We start from the raw sequence: 24,562 nt of genomic DNA on the forward strand, positions 1-24,562 counted from the left end.
CTTCTAGTTCAGGTAACTTTGGTTTAAAAAAAACCATTTTTTTCTCTGCTAGCTGCAGCAGTTAGATATAGATATATACTTAATTTTTGAATGTCATCTTTAGGTGTTAAACTGTTCCTTCTGAGCAGGAGCCAGCTTGCAGTTTAGAGTGATGCTGTCAGAACATTTAATGATATTTTAATTTTAGCTTGAGCCAGCAGAACTTGGAATATCATATTCCAATGTGAATATAAAGAGAGCAATAAAGGAAGGCAAACAGACTCCTGTGTAAGTAGATTCTAGATCACAAAATGTTTGAAGATGAATACCCAGTAAAAGACATAATTTGAAAGCTTTTTAATAAAATCTCAAAAATGTTAGCGAACTCATCACTAGTAATGTTGTGAATGCTTCTTTTTGCATGACATTTAAAGATTTAATTTGTGCTATATGTAATTTTTTCAGGTCTGATGTTTGGCTATTAATCTGCAGTAATATCCCGTTTCAGTACATAGTGTTACTTAAAATAAATAAAAATCACAATTTTCTTTTATATTACAGGTTTTTCATGACTATAGTTTCCATTTACCCCTTTCCCCTTGCCTCATTTTTATTTTTTCTTCAGTATTTCTTTCATGTCTATTTTCTGATTGTCCATTTTTTTGCCTTTATCAGAACAATCCAAAAATCCATTAACATTGCTACTGTTAAATGGCACTGGTACTGTGGTTGCCTGACTCCATTATGAATTTTCCTCACAGTGTGGTGTGGGCCTGTGATTGCAACAGCAGCTTTAGTAAATTTTAAAGAGATTGCTGTCTCTCAGTTGAAAGGTTTTGACTGGCTGTGTCCTGTTTCTCCCAAGAAGAAGCACTTTCCAGATTGCACTGCTTGTCAAATCTTTCAATTACACGTTGGAAATACAGGATTCTTTTATGCTTTTGCTGTTTCTTTTCCTAGAGTAGATTCACATGAGAAGAAGGTAAGGTGGCTCCATGTGGGAGCTGGTGATAGAAAGTATTCATATGTTTTAAAATTATAGAGTAGTGAGAGAAGAAGCTCTATGAGATGCATGTTTTTATATTTATTCTAGTATACTCCTAGCTCTTAGCAATGTGTAGAAAGGTTCCTTCCTAACCACTCTATGTGTCTACTAAGTTAAATGTCTAAAAAAATGAGATGATTAACTATTTGGAAATCCACTCTTAATTGTAAATATGAAAAACCTGCCTCAAATCAGTTGTTTAAGAATATCATGTGATAATTTAAACAAATCATAACCTTAGTTCAATATTGTGAAATTAGACATTAACCAAACAGACAATTTGCCAGTATTCATCTCTGTTAGAATCTAATTTGCAGTGTGGCATTTTTTATAATGGGTGGGAGGTGTTTCAATAAAGCTATTGAAAATTACTGTGCTTTTTGATGCTGATTTTTTATTATGGCATATGAAAATGTTGAAATTATAATAAGAGTAGTTTTTTATATGTTTCTCTGACAGAATATTATTAAATCTATTTGAATTTTTTTACTTTGTTTCTACCTCTAGCCTGAACACTCCACCTGGAACAAAAATTAGACTTTCAGGAATTGTTGAAGTGAGAAATGGATTCTTGCTGTTGGATGACAGTAACACAGCAGTTCTTGGAGGTGAAGTGGAGCATCTTATAGAAAAGTGGGAATTACAAAGGGTGAGGTAACACCACTGGAAATGCTTGTCTTACAAGATGCATATTACATTTAAAAATTTCAAGCTTATTCTGTTGACTGTGAACTTTTGTATAATAAGCTTTTAGAACTGTACTGTCCAAATAATTTTAGGGCTGCAGCCAAAAGTATGCAAATAGGTCTTATGTATAATGTTGCAAATGAAAAAATTACAAGTGAGCTCTGTATGGGAACTGATTCCTTTCTGCAGGGATTGAAATATTAATCAAATATATTAAAATTTATGTTGGTAAATAGTCATGGGTGGTATTATGTTGGAAAATAGTCATGTCTTTCTTAAACTTTGTGTTTGGTACCAAAATACTGTGGAGTTCTGCCTTTTACAGTTACTGTCTGCAGACTGTGTCTTTTTGAGGCAAAAATAATAGAATAAACGTACTGAAAGCCTTGAAGTTGGTAACCTTTGGTATGAGCCCTGTACTCCAAATTTCATCAGTACTTTAGGTAAATTGTGGTTACAAAGTCAAATTGGAGATTTAAAATTCTTCCAACAAGGCATAAATATGTGTAAGCTCCTTTACTTAGGTTTCTGTCCCAGTAGAGCAAAGTAGTTGCAGGAATATTTTTTCATAAATTTTTTCACAAATAGGTGGAAATTCTTTGGGCAGGAGCTATAACCCTACTACCATTAGTCCCAAATATTTGCCAGATTCACTATTGCTACTACAACCATGCACATCTCTGTATTTTTGCATCCACATCTCTGCGACAGAGTAGCTACTTATGAACAAGATAGTTAATTCTGTGTGAAGTACGCATTTTATTGTTGTTCCTGCTAAGTTTGGCTCAGTAATTTTTGTTAGAGCTAGCCTTCTTTGGTGAACTTAATAGATTCCAGCAAACTGAGCCAAAATTAATTTGAATTTTAGAGTTACACATTCTAGTAGATTCTGTTTGTCATCCTTCAGCCTTTATAGCTAAAAATAAGGGATTTTTTAAAACACAAAAGCATTCCTGGTTTTAAATGAAGCTTTTAAAATAAAGAAGGTTCTGGCAGAACCATCCAATTTTATGGTTTTTATTCTTACTTAGCATTAAGTCTTGTGAGTTCTTTCTTCAGTTAAAGAAGGTAGATGGTGCAGAAGAGAGAACACAGAACTAACACTTTCTTAAGAATTCACAAGACAAGAATAGAACTGGTTTGCTTTCTTTGTGATATTTTGAACAGTCTGTTTTCGTATTTCTTCTACCTGGACTTCAACAGATAAATTTTGCTTTATACTAAATAAATATTCTTTGCTTATACTGGTTTTTGAAATCAGTATCAATAAATAACTTGGAACAGACTCTATTTACATAAATAAAAAAAGCAAAGCATAACCAAAGGCATGCTGCTGATGACAACTTTTAGCACTTGTTAGCCAGCTCTCTTGGCTGTATGCAATATGTGTGACAGAGTGGTAGCTGTCACTGATTTGCTCTGGTAAGATACAGAAAGTTAACTATTGCCTGCTGCAATAGTTAAGGTTCTGAAACTTTTGGAGTTTGCCAGAGAATTTCCTTTTTCTTGTTGACCAGCTCACAGTACATGAACGTGGCCATGTCAGAAAAGCTGTGGGTGACAAGTCAGTTTGGACAGGTGAACCATGACCACTGGAAATTGTAGTTCCAGTTCTATATCCAGACTGGCAGCTAGACAGATAGGGCTCAAACAAATCTGTAGAAGCCAGATTCTACATGGTAGCAATTTCCCTATGAACTCGATGCTTTGATCCTTTTCAGAAGGGTTTGTAGAAGAGTACAGCTGACAAATAACATAATTGCTAAAATATCTAAGAGGTGATAAGGACATTGCACTCATTGTCTAATCTTGACATGGAAGCTTAAATAAAATGCTGAATTGTGTTGCATAAAAAGACATAAAACTTTTATTTGTGAAACCATTTCAAATTACTTGTTTTGAAGCTAGATTTTTACTTTTGATGGCTGTTTTATATTTTCTCTCGACTAGGAAGTCTAAGATGTATTAATTTGGCTTCCTCGGTCGATGATGAAATGATGGTTTTATACTTATAAAGTTAGTGTTATTAAGTCAAATAACATGAAACTTTAGAATAAAAGTTGTCTATTCTGTCTTAAGGTATTGCCCTTGCACCTATTTGTCAGCTTCTACTTGTTCAATTGTATTACTGTTTTGCTCCATTCAGAGCAGTGTTTGAAATTGCTTTCAGGGGGAATCAAGTTTTAGTAATAAAAGACTCCTAATACAATGTAGCATATGTGGAGTGAATGCAGTATTACCACACTGAGGAATAAATGCGCTCTTCCTTGTAGATTCAATTTTATCATAAGGTAAATTCTTGCCTGGAAATTTCAGGTCATTTTAAGTGTCCCTATTTAAGAGACAGTAAATAAAAGAGGAAGGAGTGTAAATGAGACTCTTACTGTGACATTTGCTTTTCTATTTGGAGGTATAAGGTAAAGTGTCATGAACATCTTTAAGAAAAAATACAGTTTCCAATAATTATTGCTTTGTGGTGTTCCTCATGTTCTGATGGTGACTGGTGTTCCAAACATGAAGGATCAGTGTATGCATGATATTGCTGGTACCCTTCTTATGAGGGAAGAGTATTTTGCATTGCTTTTAAACAAAATACCAAGACGCCATCTGCTGATGGTAATTCAGGTAGGTAAATGCTGGTAAATAGCCAGTCAGTGTATAGGGGCATTTTTGCCATTTGCCCAGTTGCACATTTGAGCAATAGATTGGAGCAGTGTTTTTTCTTCTGTGTGATTTCTTGATTCTGATTTGGGAAAAAGAGAAAAAGGTGTAAATTCAGTTTTCTCTTCCTGATTATAGGACATGAGGAATTAACCTGATGCTTGAGTTCTTGTCTAGCCTATAATAATTTCTTTTAATTATAATTTGATTCAGTATGGCAGTTCATTCCAGAATTGCCTGCATTTCTCTAGGTACAAACAAACAAGTGAACAAATAAAAATCCCAGAATAAGTGCAGGTTTATTGCACCTGGAGTGCCTGCTCTGGGGAAGTGAAGTGGCTTGGCCATGAAATCTTTGTTGTACCTTCTGCTTCAGTTAATAGGTACAGGGATGTGAGCATGCTGCAGTACTCAGTCCTTGGCTGGCTCGTATTTCTAAGGCAGCATTTTAAGTGAACTGGTTTAAACTAAAGCACAAAAGTTTTATGATTTTTGCACTTCTAAGTTCTTTTTTTGAATAATTTATTGAATACTTTATCAGTGTTTCTTGCTCTAAGGTATGAGAAAAAAGATTATTCTTTTTCTTCAACCTTGAAAGGAATTAATAGCTATAAATGATTTAGAAAACAGTCTTTGGCTCCTGAATAAAAGTAGTTAACTTGAAAGGAGTGGACCAAAAGCTTTAATTTGGGTATGTATTAGCTAAATTAATCTATTACTTAGTTTAAGAAATTCTCTGATAACATAGTGGCCTAAAGCATTTTTGTGTTTATACTCCATTTCTCACATGATGGATTTAAATAAATTCTACATCAGGGTAATAAATACATAGGTAAATGTCATATATGGCCTTAAGTGATAAAGGCTGTCTCTGACAACACAGAATGTATGTAGTCATGCATGAATGTCTGTTGGGCGAAAAGGACAGTAAGAAATGAAGCTGATAAAAGAGATACATTATAGGAAATGCAATTTTGGTGCATTTTAACAGCATTGAGGACCTGTTCTTTTTTTTTCTTAGTAGCACAGCATTTTGTTTCCAGCAGTGGCAAAAAGGAGATTGTTTTTAGGGAGAGATCACAGTCTGAGCACTTACACAGCCTTGGCATACAGAATTGCTGTATTATATCAGAGGGTACAATTCTGATTAATCCTTTTCTGTGTTTGCTTATGCGTGGGATCAAGAATTTCACATAATGTTTGAGGATGGAGGTCATCTGGCTCAATCAAGGACACTGTCCTGACAGCTTTTGGGTATCTTTAAGGATGGGGACTCTGCAGCCTCCCTGTCTCAGTCACCTTCACAGTCAGAAAAGTGTTTTGCGATGGAGGGAATGTCCTATTTTCAGTTTCTGCCCACTGTCTCTGTCATCTTACTGGACACCACTGAAAAGAGCCTGTCTCCATCGTGCAGATTGATAAGGTCCCCCTGAACCTTCCCTTCTCTAGACTGAATCCCTTTTTAAAGGTGCTGTGTGCCTTTACAATCTACTGACTGCTATTTCATTGGACATTGTATGAAAAAAAATCTGCTGCCTATTTGTGTTCTGCTTTGTTCTATTAGTGTAGATTTTGGTATATAACTGAATTTTCTACATGTGCTCTATGTGCCTTAGTAATTATTTAAAATTCCATAATTTTCTTTGTTCCTCTGCTTCTTCTCCTACTCTCTTCTTAAGTGACCCAAGATTTAAAAATACAAATTTCTTTTCTGCTGAAAATACCCATATTGCAAGTTTCATGTTCTTTCTGAAAAAGATATTTATCATATAATCTGTTTTCTGTTTGCAATTTATTAATTATCAATTTTCTTTTACAGAGTTTGGCAAAACACAATAGAAATAACATTGGAACAGAAGGTGGCCCTCCTCCTTTTGTACCTTTTGGGCAGGTATACTGTACTAATCTTTGTCACTTCCTAAAAGTACCTGTATTATGATATCTATGTACCTTGTTCTAGTTAGGTAAAGGCTGTCAAAACACTTAAGATCTTGATACCTTGGATATAAAAAATCTGCCTGTTTAAAAAAAAACCCCAAAACTGTGTTAAAGTTGTCTCTTTGTTGTGCCAGTTTCCAGTAACATTTTTCCTCTCACTTTCAAACTTAACTTTATTTAGTGTGTGGAGCCTTTGATTTTGCTGGTGAGATTGTGTAGGGACTTATTGTAGTCCCTTCTTAAATGCCAAAGAATTTGGCAAGGATCAGCAAATTTCCAAGAATCGTTGTGATTGCATCATGATGTCTAGCTACCTGATCATATTCTTTATCTGAGGGCATGGAATAAAACTTGGGTGGGTGTTTTTCAAATGAGAGCAGGCAGAATAATAATTAAACATTTCTTTTTAATTTTCAGAAATGTGCATCTTATGTGCAAGTGGATAGCAGAGATCTTGATCGCAGAAAGACTCTGCAAATGACAAATACTGTAAAACCTGTTGCAGACAATGATGAATTTGAAAAGCAGAGAACAGCTGCTATTGCAGAAGTAGCAAAGAGCAAAGAGGTTAGAATGCATGTGTCGCAGCGTTTCACTTATTCTGAGTGATCTTTTCTTGTCAAGTATTTATCTCATAAATGACAAATGCTTTCTGATGTTTTCCTGTGTATAATTCTACTCCTGTATCTTTAAAAAGATGAATCAGGCTTAGAGTCCTTCCTTTTGAATTGATGGCTATGTTCTTATTTTAATAAAGCTAATAAATGTATCTTAATGTTTTATTGTAGATATGATTTTGCTACCACTACTAAAATATGAGGGGTGTACAATTTTGCTAATAAGATTTAAGTAATAAATACAGGTTATCAATTTTCATCTGTTCTTTTTCATTCCCAAAACCCCCATAATTTGCTGAACTCAGTCTGAAAAAATAGCTAGGAAATTTAGTTCTTATGTGTCAGGTTTTTATGCTCTCCTTCGGTCTTCTTTTTAGTTTATTTCTCAAAGTGCTTATTAGTAAGTTGTGACAGCTAGAATTGTATACCCTTTTTACAACCTCATTTGGGCACAGGGGAAAAAAATTCCTGACTAATAAATTAATTTTTTTCTCTGTGTGTGTAAATTAGTGCTTTATTTTTTGACCCAGAGCATAATCAAAAAAGCCCACTGCAACAAAAGTTTCTACTTATTCTACTTACTAAATATTTTCTTTATTTCTGTTTGCTGAAATGTTATTTTGTGCTTATCTAAAGACCAAGACATTTGGAGGAGGTGGTGGTAGTAGCAGAAGCAATCTCAGTGTGAGCGCTGGAGGGAATCGAAACAGGGAACTGTTCCAGAAAGAGAAGATAGCAAAACCAGAGGGGAAGAATGAAGGTGTCTACCGAGAACTGGTAAGATGGAAGACTTTAATGGAGTCTTGAATGTGTAAGATTGAAAACAAACCCCCAAATATAACAAGAAAAAGATCAAAATACCTTGAGGGATGATGACATTCCTTTCAATTTATTTTGAGGTCTGCTTAGAATACTTATGGTTCTTTTGTATCCTTCTGAGATAATTATGAGTTTCACTGTGATTCTGGGCTAAGCATTTATTCAGTAAAATTTATGTATCTCAGAGGTTAGATTCCATTAGGCTTGGGATTTTGTGGGTTTTCTGTAGGGTCTTGATATGGCTATTTTTGAACATGTAGCTAGTGTTATATTCATGGGGTTCCAGTTAAGAATGTTTTTGATGGCAGCTGTTGAAGTAAATGGGTAACTGGTATGATTTTGGTGCAGGTGCAATGTCATTTTCTGTACTTAGCGCTCTTTGATTCCTGTTTTGGCTTTTTGTCATCATGTTCTATACAGTTTGGAATAATGGAGCCTGCATTTCTGCACAAGTAAATTGTTTGCATTTCTTTGCTTTCTTCTGTAAAATCTCTAGCCAATTATGTTTTATTCATGTTTTAAGAAGTAACTGGGTTTTGCGTTGTCTGCAAAAGCTTTGGAGGGGTTTGAATTGAAACAGGTGGCTAGTTTTGATACCCATATTATTTTGAGGTATTTCTTTTAGTTTTCATATAGACTAGGAGAATTTGAAGGCCTGTAGTAGTAGAACTGGAAACTAATGAATTAAAAATCATACTACTAAAAAAAAAAAATATATCCCTTGATTACCTGGTTCTTTTGAGCTTATATGCAAAGGTTTTATATAAAACTAAAATATTTATAATAAACAAGAAATAGTATTTCAATTAAAAATAAAATAAAAAAAATAATGTAAAATCTGGTGTGTTTATAGAGTATTGCATTTATTACTTTTGTTTTTACCTTTCATTTCAGGTTGATGAGAAGGCTCTAAAACACATAACAGAGATGGGTTTTAGCAAAGAAGCAGCAAGGCAGGCACTTATGGATAACAGTAACAGCCTAGAGGCAGCATTAAATTTTCTTCTGAACAACAGTAAACAGAAACCCATTCAGGGACCACCACCTAGAGGTAAATCTTGCAAAGAGATGCTTTAAAACTGTTTACAAGCCAAAGAATTTGTGTATGGTGGGTTACTAATGTAGTTATAGAAGGGCATATTTGCATGTCTTCTTCCTGCAAGTTAGAATGCATTGCAAACCTGAAAGCAAATCCCTAAGAAAGGTTTCTGTGGATTGTATTCTTGTCTAAATTTTTGTATTGGAAGTTAGATGTTTAATTAGGCTTAAATGGGAATGCGTATACTAGAATCACAGAAGAACATGGGTTGGAAGGGACATTAAAGATTATCTTATTCCACCTCCCTCCCGCCCACCTCCCAGATAGAGAGGCCCCCCACTAGATGAGGTTGCTCAGAGCTCCATCCAACCTGGCCTTGAAGCCTGTTCCAGTGCCTCATCACCCTCATAGTAAAGAATTTTTTCATCACATCCAATCTAAATCTCTCCAGTTTGTAGTTTAAAATTGTTCTCCCTTGTCCTATCACTGCCTTTCTGTTACAGAATTTTTTAAAGACAGAAAATGCAAATATTCTGTAAATCACGTGAGAGCATGTGTGTGTTGTTAAATTTTTTATTGCACATTCACAAAAAGCCTTTAATGCTTACAGGGAAGGGGAAGGGCCGAGGCCGAATAAGACCTGAAGATGAAGAAGAGCTAGGAAATGCCAGACCATCTGCACCAAGCACACTGTTTGATTTCCTGGAATCCAAAATGGGTACTCTAGCAGTAGAGGGTGAGTTACTGAAATTAATGTATCTAGAACAAATGCTGGATAGTGTAGGTAGAATTATTTTTCCTAAGTATGTCATCTAAAAGTTGATTCCTAGAACTTCCTCCACAGTCAGTCATTAAAAAAACAAAGAATGCTTAGGGAATTATTCCTCTCAAAAAAGGTCAAATAAGTTGCTCAGTGGTGGTTAGATGTCTAAAAGTCAGTAATTTGGAATGACCACAATTTGTTAATCTGACTGGATTCTTCCTGAATCATGAATCTTTATTTATGACATCACAAGTGTTCACTGTTATAATCAAAATATTCAAAGAAAATAACTTTTAAATACACAGGCATTCTGCATTTGCTGATGCAATTTTGTAAACTGGTCATGTAATGAATATAACCACATTTTCAAAAAGCAGATATAGGAATGATATTTAAGATATTTCTTGGCAACTCATTTTACTTACCAAAGATGCACTGGATTTTTTACGATGAGCAGAAATTAAAACAATGATAGTGTTTTTGGCTTACACTGTAAACATTGATTTTTCTTTGGATACATTTTGCGCTTCTATTGAGATATTACAGAAGGCTTTCATGTTTGTCTCAAAGACATGTAAAGAAAAATAAAATAAATAATCCCTGTGGGTTATATAAATTTCTTATTGTTAGTGTTTTTGTAGTAAGTAGGTAATAGTAGTTTATCAAGACTCATGAAATGAGTGAATTGCTTTTTTAAAATGATCCTGCTGATTGCTTAGAGGTACTTATGTGTTTTTTTGGATTTAGTGCATGTATGTAGACTAATGTACCATAGTGTTATATGAGTAAAACACCAGATATATTTATTACATTTACTTCAGTTTATAATCTTCAATATTGTGTTTTGAAGATAAATGCACATCACTTTTATGAGGTTTTTTTCCACTTAAATAAGAATAAAAAGATTCCATAAATGTCATAAGAAAAACATAATTCTATTAAAACTTTTTAAAGGTTTTATACTCCTTGAGCTACCGAAGCTTCTGGCATATTTCCTAGCATGACACACAGGGTTTTTGCTTTTATGGTTTTTATCACTTTGTTGGTTTTTCTCAGTTTATCTGAGTAATCAATATGTAATCTACTGTACTATTCCTGAGCCATAATTTCCTGAAAGAAACCCAAACCTAACTTGTTAGCATTTTTGAAGAGTTCAGAAAGTGTTCTGATTATTTTGTGAAATTCTTTTCAATCTTTCTGCCTTTTTTTTTTTCTAAAAAAAAAATTGATGTACTTTGTAAGGCTTTGAAGTGATTGCTTAGTTTCATGTTCTTAGCTTTTATTTTTCTTACTGAGTATAGCCCATGGGATTGCATCTCTGTTTCTATGCCAGGTTTTAGTTTTGCTTGCAGAGTCTTTTAAATTGATATTTCAAGAAATACATAGGCATATTTTTTTTTACTTTCAAAAGTGATTTTTTTTCTTTGCCAGATTTTAGAAAAAGTCGGCAGTTTGATGAATTCAAACACACCCTTAAAATCATACATTGAAAGTTAATTTCCTCTAGTTTATTGCCTCTGCCTTTGAAAAGAATTTCAGTTAAATTCTTAATTATTAGTTGTCTTAAATTCCATTCAAACTGAGATGACAGGAGTTTTAAAAGTATGAGTGATCTGTCTGCAGTGACCATACTCAACACTGTGAACACTTCAGTCATGAAGTCTGCATCAAAATGTCTGCAGAAAACAGGATATATATGTAACTAATACCTCCTAAATTTAATTTGATCCTGTCATCTATGAACAGTAGGGAAACATAGTTTCACTTAGAATTAGAAAAGTATTGGTCAGAATTGAAAGGCACGTTGGACAAACTGATCGAAACAACTCAAATATGTGATGTTACAAAGCCAAGAATGTCTCTTCATTGATTTTTCTGCACAGTAATACACTAAGGAGTGCCCAGGCTGGCAGGTTTTTCTCCATTTATATTCACCAAAGACTGTGCTATGCTACATATAAAAGAAGATAGATTGTTCTGCAGTATTTCTGGCACCTTGCTGTCCTGCATGGTCTCTAAAATCTCGTGTTGTTTTTTAGGTATTGAGAAAGAAGGGGGTTTGTATTGGGACAGTGGTTTTGAATAACTGAGCAAGTCCCTACTATGACATGTTTGTGTATGATCAGGAGCAGATAATTACCTGGAATGGCCGTATTTATCATTATTGCAAGCGCTAAAGTCCTGTACACTTCAGGCAGAGTATAATTCCTTCTAAATGACTGGGAGTTGATGTAAAATCCAAAAAAACAAAAGGTGGTTTTGCTTAAATATTTTTTAATCCTGTACTACACCAAATTTTCTTCAAAATCTTAAGTGATCTGGGGGGAGAAAGTGTCTGAAAAAAAGAATTGTTTCTCTTTTCAAGCATGCAGAAGATTGATTTGCTTTGTGCATCCCCCCTTGTTTTTCTTATCTACTGTTTCTAATTACACCTGAAACCTTAGTAGTGTGGAGAATTTCTAAATTCACTTCTGGCTGGGTGGTTCTATTGCTGAACAGGAACTGCAGTGTTGAATTTTCTTCTTTGATTTGGTACTTTTTGTACTTGCATTTAGACGAAGTAGAAAAGCATTTATGAGTTGAAATACCTTTGTGTTTTTTTAGGAGGTTCTTATATTCCTCTTAAAAGTTAAGGCAGCACATTAAGTTTCTTGTTGTTTGCTGCTTTGTTTTTTTTTTGTTTGTTTGTTTTTTGTTTTTTTTTTTTAAGAAGTACTTATTAGTTACAAGAAACCATGTTAGTGTTTTGCCCCATAACTGATATCTTGTGATGTTTTTATGTTTTATCTCCTCTTTTCCATTAGGGAAAAATTGTTTTAAGTAATTACAGCTGTCAAAATTATTAAATACCTGACTCCATGATCTGCTAGCTCTTTAATTGTAAAACACAGCATGCTTTAAACTTACTTCATTTAAATGAAATGCAAAGAATTAAAACAAACATATCCTTAACTTTAAAATGCATGTTCATTTCATTATTCACTTATTTATTTATTTGTTTGTTTGTTTGTTTCTGTGAATAGTTGGTGGCACCTACCAAAGTATTTCTGTGTTGAAATTAAGCAGTTTGAATTTTGGCAGGAGAAACCTCCTGACTGCAAGAGATAACACAAATAGAAGACAAAATTGCTTTCAATTAGCTGCCTATGCTTGCACTTGGTTAATTTCTGCTACTGAACACAAAAGACTTTTTCCATTAATCTTCTTATTGTTTTCTTTTGTTATGAGGAACAACTCATCTATCTTTGCCAGCTTAAATAAGTAAACACAAGGATTATCAGAGAGAATAAGATGATACCAAGAGCTCTGGCTATAGTATTAATGAATAATGAACATTATTTTTTATCTAGTCCCAAATAAATTAAAGGTTTGAAATAAATTGGTAATGCAATACAGCGTAATTAAAAATATTTGTTTCATTTTGTGGTCACACAATTTATTTGAATATCTGGGAGTGAGGGTGCTTGGAGGAGAAAAAAGAGTCTGACTTTTTGGAGTTAAAAGAAATTTGTAACATTTGAAGTCTGCCATGCAATAGCCGTCTTTTCAACAAGCAAGGAATGCTATGGACAAGAGATCCAAATCAAATAATAGTCATATTTCTTATTCAGCCTTTCTTCTAAAAGTTGAACTTTAGTCAGAGCTAATTGTGACTATCAAGAAAATCACTTCTATTTGTTGTGTTGGTATGTTAGCATTGATGATATATGTTACAAGGCTTGTACTTTTATTTTGTCTTTAAATGTAGAAAGAACAAATATAGTAAATTTCATACATTTAAAAGAATAATAAAAAAATTACCAGTTTTTGTTAGAGTCCTTTAATCCAGTTAGTTAAAGTTTGTAGTGAATACGGTGCAGAATGTTTTGGGTTTTTTTTGTTCACTTCTTTATTATAGCTCTTATCAGCTTGTATTTGGTTTGTTTCAACAGAAACATGCACTCAGGTCCCTGATCCTCAGTGTTGCTACATTTTAGAAAGAATTATATTGATATTTATTTAACTTGACAAAGCTATTGGGTAATGGGAATTTTACTTCATGACACAAAGTGTGTGCAAATGTATCACTAATTATCTTCTAATTTTTAAATCTTTTGGCCACTACAAGATAGAACATGCCCTGGAGGTAGCTGTCTCAAAGATATACTTCCATACAGTTACATAAAAGTATTATTCAGTCTGAGAGGAGAGACCCAAAACATTGCCCCTGGTGTGGACGGGGCCACATTATTAAACATGATAAAATCCCATTGTGCATTGAGCAGTGCTTTGTAAATTGTGTTGGCTGGGATTTCCAAGTGCAGCATATCCTGCCGGTTCCTTGTAATCAGGGGAATGTGATTGGTCCTGTAGGGTTTTCTTGCGTCATCACATACAAAAGCCAAAGTGAGTGAGGGTTCCAGACTGACAAGTGCTACTTGGCATCTCTAAACTTCTGAGTAGATGACAAGAACCTTATCATTAATTTTTAAATGTATTTTTTCCAGACCATGTTCCCAAACCTCTAGTTGCAACAGTGATGACTGGGTTAACCTATCCCATTGTTTGAGAGTAGCTTACTACATCTTCTTGTTAAATGCCAAGTTAATATTTGTTATACCCCTGTAGGAGGCATTACTTTTCTGGGAACAGTTGCTAATGGTTTGTTGGAATTGGGGCAGGAAGTAGAAGCAGTTGTGGTAGACAACTTGTTAATGGGATCCCTTGATGCTTTTTTTGATCCCTATTTCTCATAAAGAAACTTTAGAATCCCTTCATTTTTTTGGTGATCAGACCAGACAGCACAAATACAGGAAGAACCAGTACTATTCTCATCTCCTGGCTTTTTTTTTGTTGACTGTTGTTGACAAAGTAACATTTATTGTTACTTGGCAGTTTCCATTTGCAAATGACTTGTGCTTGAATGTCAATCAATCAGTTACTGTGTCCTGCTCATTTAAGGCTGCTGTGTATGATGCAGTCCCCAGGGGAGCTTTTAGCACAAGAACTTCACCCCTGTAGAAAACGTAAGTTTCTTGGATGTTGCATACCTTAAGCTTAAACTAAAAAAACTCAGTTGTTTTGTGTCAGCCTTTGTCACAGTAAAGAGACGTAGAAAAAAATGAACTGTGAACTGTGTTCACTCTTTTGAAATTCTCTAGTCACTTTACCTGCTGTCTAACATGTAGCATTATTTTAACTTTCCACTACTATTTAAAAAAAAGAAATCTGTAATCAAAGGATGCAATACACTTTCAAATCAGCTTGTTGCTTTTATGTTATGATCACATTATCTTGTGTAGACAAAGCTAAAATTACTCATTACATATTATGAAATTGAATAGAAATTTCAGTAAACTCTTCTGAATTACAGAAGAATGTTTCTATGTTTTGAGTTTTCCTTGAGGCTTTAACTAAACTGTAACTGCTTTGCATGCATTTTTGTATAGAGTCCTTGTACCTTGTATGTACTAAGTACTGTCACCGCCCATCTCAGCTCAGGAAATGTTTATTCGTTTAGAAAAAGGGCAAAGGGAAGCCCTTAAGAGGAAACATTTTGAGTTTAAGTCAAACCTAATATCCTGCCACCTAGGAAAGTATTACCATACCCAATCTAGTCGTGAACCCATTCCTGGGTTTTTTTTCTGTTGGAAAAGTGACTTTAACTTAATTAATTTAATGTTACAGAATATTAAGTAAGATGATTTATAAGTGAATTAGTTTAGAGTTTTATACACATTTTTCTGTGGTGGTGTGTACAAGGCAGTAAACATTCAGGGGTCATGGAACTGTTCAGTCATTTCGTGTGTAATTAACATTAGAAATAGACCTAAGAGCTTAGATTGGGCATAGGAAGAGTGGAAGCCTGAGCATTTTACTACCAAAAGAGAAGAGAACAAAGACTGTTAATTAAATAATTAAGTTAAATGTTTCTAGATGATAGGAAGTCTGTAAGATTGGTATTATACAGAAGTGGAAAAGTGTAATGAAGCTATTAAGTGAAAAGTTACAGATATAAAGTAAAGAAAAACAGTATTTTCATGTCTCATTTGTAAAGAAGAAATAAATAGGTACTTACTTTAAAGGTGTTATTCTACCAAAAGAATTAATTATAGGAGATTTAAAGTCATCTATGCATTTTTAAAAAGAAAATGCATATTTATGAAACTCTTGTTTATGAGTAGTATATATTTTCATATAATACATTAAAAATGTGATGGGTTTCAGAGTAATATATTATGGAGTAAGATGCATTTTTTCCAAGATCATGTTCAAACTAAGCTTTATATTTGCTTATGCCATGTTAAAAAAAACCAAAAAACACTGTAATTTTAGTAAAGCAAATGTGACTTCTAGAAGTTATGCTACATATTTTTACAATATGTAAAAATTGAGCTGGATTCTTATTGGGCAATTTAGTGAATTAAATTGATTAAAATTCTGTGAGCTACTACTAATTATGTGATGCTTCAAAGGTTTTTTTTATAAAAAAATCAAGTAGAATTTACATTTTAATTTTAATTTGCCATCTTGCATGTAATTATGAAAGTCGATACATTTGCTGTCAGATATCAGTGTTCATTGTTTCTAGTGGTAACATTCCTTTTCATGGGAATGTGTGAGAGCCTGACTGCACAGTCCCACCAGGCCCATGCACATGCCAGGCTCATGGACACAAGCAAGAAAATTACACCTTTGCAACCGCCCACGTGGCACAAAATTGCTCATGTAAGCATGAATCCCTTTAATAGGTTTATGTTTTCCTTTTCCATCAGGTTTAAAGTCTGCTAGCAGGTCTCATACCCAGCCACCACCATGCACACAGCTATGTGAGTCTGTCCTGGCCAGGAGACTCCTGACCTGTGGTATCCCCTTCACCTCTGGTCCAGCTTGTGGGCTGCTACAGCCTGGAGCTGGTAGGAAGGTACATGAATGTACTTTATAGAGCTCTGGTGACTGTGTGAGCCCAGACCTGGGGTCTCCCTGGCAGATGGCCTTTGAGACTCATGGTCTCTCTCACTGTTCCTTGTCCCAGTTACCAGCTTATCCTCCCTCAAATTTGCCAGTTTAAAAACATGTCCCTTCACATACACAACAGAGAATTTAGAAAGAGAATTTAATAAGGAGATGAGACAGGTTACAGTGATCACATGCAGGACTGTATTGACCAGAAACCTACTTATTTGCAGCTCTCCTATTTATTCTCATTTCTTCATTTCTTCTTTATTTTTCCCCTGGGTTCATCTGCATTTCTCCCCTTTCCTCTCCACCTAGACAATCCATTAAAAATTCCATGTTTGCCTAAAAAGCCCATAATTCCATAAAAAGTTCCACAGATATCCACAGCTCCCTTCCTCTCCAGCAGGCCATCACATGTTTCCTCTCTTTACTTATATTCATGATAATCTTGTCTTTATTCTCATCAGTTAAGAGTTCTGGTTGAAGCTCTTAAAGGTGATGCTTGAGAAGGTCCTGTTATGGCTCACTGATCAGAGTCTCCAGAGTCCTGGGCTTTGCTACTATTCTTGTTATCCACGTTTTGCCAGCTCTGTTCATTTCATCACTTCTGATTCTCTCCTTTTCTCTTTTATCCTGAATAACTGTTAACAAGGTATTTTTACAGAAAGTTTCAATTCAGATTAGAAGAATTCCCTTTTCCTCCTCATTTTCCTCTCTCCTTCTTTCATCATCTTGGAATTCTGTTTTTCTGTCTTAAAGGGCTCTTACTCAAGTGGGTTGTTGGTGTCCATAGGGAGGAACGAGTAATCTGGAAATTTATACCTGGCTTTTCTCTTGCTCATAGGTGGTTTAGTTCTCAGTACAGGCCAGAGCAGGGTATATTTTCTGATAACTAGGAATTTCAGTTCAAATGTGTCTGGTAAATTCTCTGTGTGTACCATTTCATTTCCATGTCACAAAGGTGCATACATTTCTGAAGAATACTGTTGCTTTATCAGAGGCTGAAACAGTATTTCTAAAATGTATTTGTGTGAAATATGTTAATTGAAATAATTTTTTTCTTTGTAGAACCAAAATTGCAATTTCAGCCAACACATCAAGTACAGCACAAAGTTATGAATACAGAACAGAATGGCATCAAAGAGAATCATTCAAGACACGTTTCTCGCAATGACATGAGACAGCCAAGGAATGAGAAACCCCCTCGTTTTCAAAAGGATTTTCAGAATTCAAGGCAGGCTTTGGAAAGTGGTGGGTTACCAAGAAACAGAGGTCCTGAAAGGCACAGCTCTTTAGAACACTGGACAGATGAAAAAAATAAAAGTGACAGACATTATCCTAGAAATGATAGGTCAAAGGATTTGGGTTATCCCATAACCACTCACCAGAGTGATATTACTTTCAAAAAAAGGGATAACAACATGCAGAACAGAGTAGGAAAAGGAGTGTCTTTCTCAGAATTCAAGGAAAATTCTGCTGCTCAAGATGTGACAGACAACAATAACCAGAAACGTGGGAAAAGGGAAAACCAAACGCACAATTCCGAAAATTTTTGTGATAGGAAGGCACGAACAATAAGTAGTGAAGCCTTTATGGTAAAACGTGAGCAACATTTTGGTGTTAATAATGATTACCAAAATCCAAGTAGGACTGATAATTTTAGTGCTGTACCAAATGGAGATACTGAGCATCATCAGAAAGGAAGACGAGTAGGACCTATCAAATCATCAGGACCCACTGTGATCCCATGTTTTGATGATAAAATGTTGTATTACAACACCGGTCCCAAAAAGAGAACTGGGCCCATCAAACCAGAGAAAATACTGGAACCATCGAGTCACATGGAGTATGGAAAAAGTTGGAGACCAGGGGATGAATGCTTTGCTCTTTATTGGGAAGACAACAAGGTATGCCTTTGCTAAGTGAGAACTATCTCAAGTTGTACCTCTAATGTTCTCTTAGGCATGTGTGGGAGGTACTTAGCACACTACCACAGAGACATGGCCTTTGTTCATAGGTGTGTAGTGTGCTTCTTGCCTAACTCTGTCTCTGTGTTTTATTTTTATGTCACTTGCATTCACCACACACAATTTTTAAATCCCTAAATCAAGTCTTTGTTTCTGCCACGTACATGGAGTTTAGGATGTCTTAAGCTCCTTACTGAAGCATTTGACTTAAGTGCCGAAAATTTAAAAGGATGAATGTGGATCTAGGTGCCCATATTCTTTGCTGAGGAGCAAAACCAGGATGCTGTGCTATCTAGAATATCTATAATGGTAGATGTGTAATACTGTTTTCTGGAACAAATCAGCACACAACATTTAGCAGCACAAAGAAAGAATAAAGTCTGCAGGAATGAGGCTGTAAAAAACCTGCTAGTTTTCTTTCAGTCATTACAGAACAAAACCAACAAAAAGCTTAATTTTGATTAGACTTGTATGCTATCAGCTAAAGAATTTGTGGTCAAATTAATTAAAGGTGCATGATATATTTGTACTACTGATTTTTAAAAGTTTAAATACTTTATTTTCAGCTCTTTTCCCCCATTAATAAGATTTTTCTTGCAGGACATTTTGCTTTCTTCTCCTTTGCTAAGAAAGTTTTAGGCTGTTTTCTTTGATTTGTCATCACCCGTTCAAGAGTTGTCTGCCACTCTTCATAGGTAGTTTCTTTGGGTTTTGCCCCTTTCTGATAATCTGAGAACTACCTTAAATATTGTTGTTCTTTAAGTACGTTTTATTCACACCTTTTTTTGCTTTTTAAAGAATTTTTTCTTAAGTTTATTGTATTTATTATAAGTGTTTTCCTTTTTTTTATATTTTTTTTATTTTTCCCTTTTTTGCTGGTATGACTAAAATCAATGATAAACCATGCAGGATTATTGGCAGTGACCACATATAGTCAGTTGACTCCCTTAAATAGGAATATGTAGCTTGAGTGGATGGATTAGTGTGAAATATAATGGCATATTACTGAATTGTTTCCTATTTTCAGAGTACTTGCATTACTCTGAAATGAGATCTTGAAATTTTTGAAAGTACAAACTTTGCAAGATAAATACATATGACATCATTCCAGGCTGTTATGTATTCAGCAGATTAGAAGGTGTGTTTTGGGCAGTAACTGGTTTCTTTTAAAAGCAATTCCTTAAACTACTTCTTCCAGTAGTTTAAGTAAATGCTGCTACTCACTTCTAAGACAATTCTGAAATCTGTTGATAAAAGACAGTACTAAGCTTAACCATGTTAGGAGGCAGTGTTTTTTTTGTGTTCAGTCAGATAAATTTATTTAATACCTTCAACAAAGCTATATTTGCATAAATGTAAAAAAACCAAGTTTTGTATTTAGAAAAATGGCTTTATGAAGAGGCAATTTTATCATATTTTCACCATATTTTTATCATGTTTTATTGTGTGATAACATAGGTATACAAGTACACACATGCAAGCCATATCAGTATATGACTAATAAGCACTTACAGATCTATATTTTAAGTAAACATCTTACAATAGCATTTCACTGTATACAACAGTATTTGTGTTAGTGAATAATATGTTCTGCTTTCAGGAAGATGAAAACAGGTCTTTTAAATGCTCAGTCTACTTAAATAAGCTGCGTATCTTCTGAATGAGTACTCTAAATACATTGTGCCATGTCCTTGGAGTCTGCCATGTGGAATTTTAAGATATCTGGTTTCATATCTGGTACAAATTTAAAACAAAATATAATGCTCACTCAGACTAAGTATGCATACACACACAGAGACATAAATGAAAAGGAAGTTGTTAAGTATTTGTGGTATTTCTGGTTGTATTTTGTGACCTCTGAAAATTTCTCTTTTAAGTTCTACCGGGCAGAAATTGAAGCTCTCCATTCTTCTGGGACAACTGCAGTTGTTAAATTCAGTGATTATGGAAATTATGAAGAGGTGCTTCTCAGCAACATCAGGCCTGTTCATGCAGACACATGGGTATGTGATAACAAATTGTATTAAAAAATATAAACTACATAGTCTGTACAAAATATGTAACTCTTAACTAATTAATGCCTACTCATGCAAAGAATTCTACCTACATGTGTAGAAAAATAGTTGCAAGGTACACGCACAAAATCTCTGATTTTACTTGGCTATATGAAAGCTGATAGACATGTATTATGATGTGGTATTCTTCCTGTATAATAAATTTCAATTGTATTGTTTGAAAATGCATAATTGATCTGTCAACCAAACAGTTTTATGCATGTTTTCTCTCTTAAAAGTTGTTACTTACTCTATTCAACCCAATTTTTTGTTTTATTTCATGTACATTGTATGTTGTTCTGTAAGGGTTAGGAAACAGTCATTTAAAACATATGTTCTGCAGCTTTTCACTACATGTGTATGTATGACTAAAAATACACATCTGTATCCCTTTATTTTGTATCATGATTTTATTCTTGTTTCAATGATTTCTTCTTTGCCAAATATTGTAGTGGTCATGTATGCATCAAAATCTGTTTTATGAAGTTTAGAATGTATTAATTAGCCTTATGGAAGTTGGAAATTTTAAAAGGCTTTATTAGAGAATATAGTGGAAGCAGAGATACATTTCAATTAAAAAAAGTATCTGGAATGCACAATTCTTTGCTGTTTACTCTTACTATAAAAGGCTGCACAAAAAATACACATCTGCATATTGATTCCTTAATGATGAGGTGACTGTGCTTATTTTATGTTCTTACTTTTGGGTCATAGAACCATATTACTACTGCTGCAGAGGCTGAACAGTCAGCTCCTTTTTCCCAGTGGTCTTTTAACATGTATTTTTGCCTGTAGCTCTCAGATGCCTCTGAGGGGGCCTTTTTGTACTTAAAAAGATACCCCAAACTCCTCCCAGCTGATGCATTGCTGTTTGTATGAAAATTTACCCTTTATCCTGCCTTCTTTCTGTCCGACTAGCTGATCTGTAAGGTGCTAGTTACTTACTGTATGATTGTATTATTTTAACCCTTTTTCTGGGTTAAAAATTGGACTTTTCTTCATTTGATTACAGTTTTGAGGAGTGGCTTTTATTTTACTTTAAGCCACTGAATGTTAGCTCCTACAGTCTAAGAACTTGTCCTAGTATTGACTAAGTTGATCCTGATAGTGAGGTGCCATTTCCTACTTGATCCTAGTAGTGAGGTGGTCATTTTCCCTGCCTCTTCTGCCTGTGTCTGACCATGTGTTCTTCCTCATCCCTCTCCTCCCATGTTGTATTGTCAGTCATGTAGCCACAGGATGAAATTGAATGAAATGGACCACATTTTTGTTCCCCCAGGTTGTCTTACTTTATTTCAGAGTTAGTTTGTTAAAGCTGATACAAAGGTGGGACAATGTATGGAGAGGCATTTCGGACAGTAAGTACTGATGTCAGTAGTCCTGACATCATGCTGCATCCTGATTGAGTCATTGAGGCTTCCCCTGTTATTACTGGAGACAAAAGAGGAGTTTCCAAGGACTTTCAGTCCATTCAAAAGTGAAAAATACCTTTCTCAAGCCTTTTCTCAACCTTCAAGAAAGAAGGTTCTTTTTTCTCTCAAGGTAGCCTAGTTGAATTCATAAATTCAAACAATGAAATTACAGTTACACAATATAAATGCCAATCAACATCTTCACAGTAAACATCATTTTAATGAGTTATTTTCTAATAAATTACTCTTTTGTTGCTAGAAGGTCCTTGCAGCTATGGGATATTTGCAGAAGAAAGTTGATTAGGACCTACCTCTTCACTTCTTTGTTTTTGGGTGCTAAGCATAATCCTCATTATGCATTTGCAGTTCTTAATCACCCATTGATACTCAGCTTTGTCTTTTAAGACACTGTTAGCCATTTTTCTTTGTCTCAGTGTTCTCATTATATATAAATCTGGATAGCATGCACAAATGCAAAATAAAGTTATAATGCTGCTTAGTTCTTCGACTTAAGATTCATGTAATTTGGGTGTATTTCCTCTTTACAAGAGAACAAAACAGATTTTAAACTGACTTCAGTAATTACTTTTCTTTCACTGATCAATGCTATTGGCCCCAAGGAACATGTATTACTGGAAATATTACGCTGATTTTTATTTCAGTTGTTTCAGATAATTTCCAGATAGCTAAGTAAAGTCCCTTTTGCAGGTGCTTGGGTCCATCAGTGCTGGTCACTTTTTAAACATCACCTCCTAAGGGCACCGGAACAGGAAATTCCCAAAAGTCAGAAATTAAGCAGGCAAGGCAAAAGGCTGGCTTGGCTGATCAGCAATCTTCTCTTGGAAATACAGCAAAAAGGAAGGTGTATGCCCAGTGGAAGCAGGGTCAGGTGGCATGGGTGGAATACAAGAGATGCTGCTTGCCACTGTAGGGAGAAAATTTATGCAGCTGCAACTCCATTGGAGTTGAAGCTGCTAAAAATGTAGGGGGCAATAAAAAAGAGGGTTTTTTCAAATATATTAAGGGCAATAGGAAGTGTAAAAATAACATCAGCCCATTACAGGATGAGGGTGGTCTCTTCACAAACAAGGACAGGGACAAGGCAGAGGTGTTTAAGGCATTCTTTGCCTCCATCTTCAGCATGGGTGATGGACCTAGGGAGTCTCAGTGCCCTGAGGTGGAGAACCATGACTGCAAGAATCATCATCTCCCAGTTTACTTTGGAATTGTGTGGGATCTGCTCGTTCAGCTGGATCTGTACAAATCTATGGAGCCTGATGGGATTCATCCAAGAATCCTCAAAGAGCTGGCCAATGTAATCACAAAACCTCTCGCAATGATTTTTGAGTGGTCTTGGTAATCTGGAGAGATCCCAGCTGACTGGAAGCTGGCCAGCACCATCCCAATTCTCAAAAAGGTCAAGGAGGACCCTGGAAACTACAGACCTTTCAGTCTCACTTTGGTGCCTGGTGAAATAATGGAAAAGATTATTCTGGGAGGTATTGGAAAACACCTGGACGACAAAGCACTCGTCAGTCACAGCCAACACAGCTTTGTCAAGTCCCACTTGTCAAACCTGATTTCCTTCTATGACAGGGAAACCCACCTAGTTGACTGAGGAAATCCAGTTGGTGTAATTTTTTTGGATTTCAGTAAAGCTTTTGATGCTGTCTCTCACAGTATGCTCCTGGACAAAATGTCCAGCCCACAGTTTGATAATCAAATTATGTGGGGGGTGAGCAGCTGGCTCTCAAGTCAGGTGCAAAGGGTTGTAGTGATCAGGGTGACATCAGAGTTTTGGTGACTGGTCACTAGTGGGGTTCTGCAGACTTCATACTCAGCCCCTGTGCCCTTCAACATCTTCATTAATGACTTAGACATAGGTCTCAAAAGAGTGAGTTTGCCAATAACACTAAATTGGGAGTAGCTGTCGACTCCCTCGAGGGCAGAAATGCTTTTCAGAGAGACCCAGACAAATCAGGGGGGGCTGAGCAGTCACCAGATGTGTGAGGTTTAACAAGGACAAGTGCTGGACTTTCCACCTTGGATGATAGTGTGTGTACACTAGCTAATGAGGGGCTGGAAGCAGTGCTGGAGAAAAGGACCTGGGGGTCCTTTCAGGGGCAAGTTGAGTCATCACTATGCTCTGGCAGCCAGGAGGGCCAACCGTGTCCTGGGGGGCACCAGATACAGCATCATCAAGCACTCAAAGGAGGGGATTGTCCCGCTCTGCTCTGCACTTGTGTGACCTCACCTCGAGTGCTGTGTGCAGTTTGGGACACCACAATATGTGAAAGACATTAAGCTATTCGAGAGCATCCAGAGGAGGGCAGCAAGCATGGTGAAGGGCATTGATGGGAAGCCTTGTAGGGAGCAGCTGAGGTATTTGGTTTGTTCAGCCTGGAGGAGACTGAGGGCAGACCTTGTTGTGGTCTTCAACATCTTTATGAGGGGAAAGTACCTATCTCTTCACTCTTGTGACCAGTGAAGTGACAGTCACTCTTGTGACAGGACCCAAGGAAGTGGCATGAAATGGCATGATTCAGGGGAGGATATCAGGAAAAGATTTTACACCCAGAGAACACTAGAACAGGCTCCCCAGGGAAGTGGTCACAGCACCAAGCCTGACAAGAGTTCAAGAA

General features: G+C 35.6%; 1 protein-coding gene across 3 annotated transcripts in view; it reads left to right on the plus strand.

The window, feature by feature from the left end:
- TDRD3 (tudor domain containing 3) overlaps window positions 1-24,562 on the plus strand; it is a 92,922-nt gene that overhangs the window by 48,975 nt on the left and 19,385 nt on the right. For all 3 annotated transcript variants that reach the window (XM_050970390.1, XM_009085266.4, XM_018908709.3), the window contains 8 exons: window positions 1,532-1,673; window positions 6,192-6,263; window positions 6,728-6,877; window positions 7,564-7,704; window positions 8,641-8,797; window positions 9,396-9,521; window positions 17,556-18,394; window positions 20,332-20,457. In XM_050970390.1, coding sequence (XP_050826347.1) covers window positions 1,532-1,673; window positions 6,192-6,263; window positions 6,728-6,877; window positions 7,564-7,704; window positions 8,641-8,797; window positions 9,396-9,521; window positions 17,556-18,394; window positions 20,332-20,457 — 1,753 coding nt within the window. The remainder of the gene's footprint in view (window positions 1-1,531; window positions 1,674-6,191; window positions 6,264-6,727; window positions 6,878-7,563; window positions 7,705-8,640; window positions 8,798-9,395; window positions 9,522-17,555; window positions 18,395-20,331; window positions 20,458-24,562) is intronic.

Source organism: Serinus canaria, chromosome 1 (assembly GCF_022539315.1).
Source record: "Serinus canaria isolate serCan28SL12 chromosome 1, serCan2020, whole genome shotgun sequence".
Lineage (NCBI taxonomy): Eukaryota > Metazoa > Chordata > Aves > Passeriformes > Fringillidae > Serinus > Serinus canaria.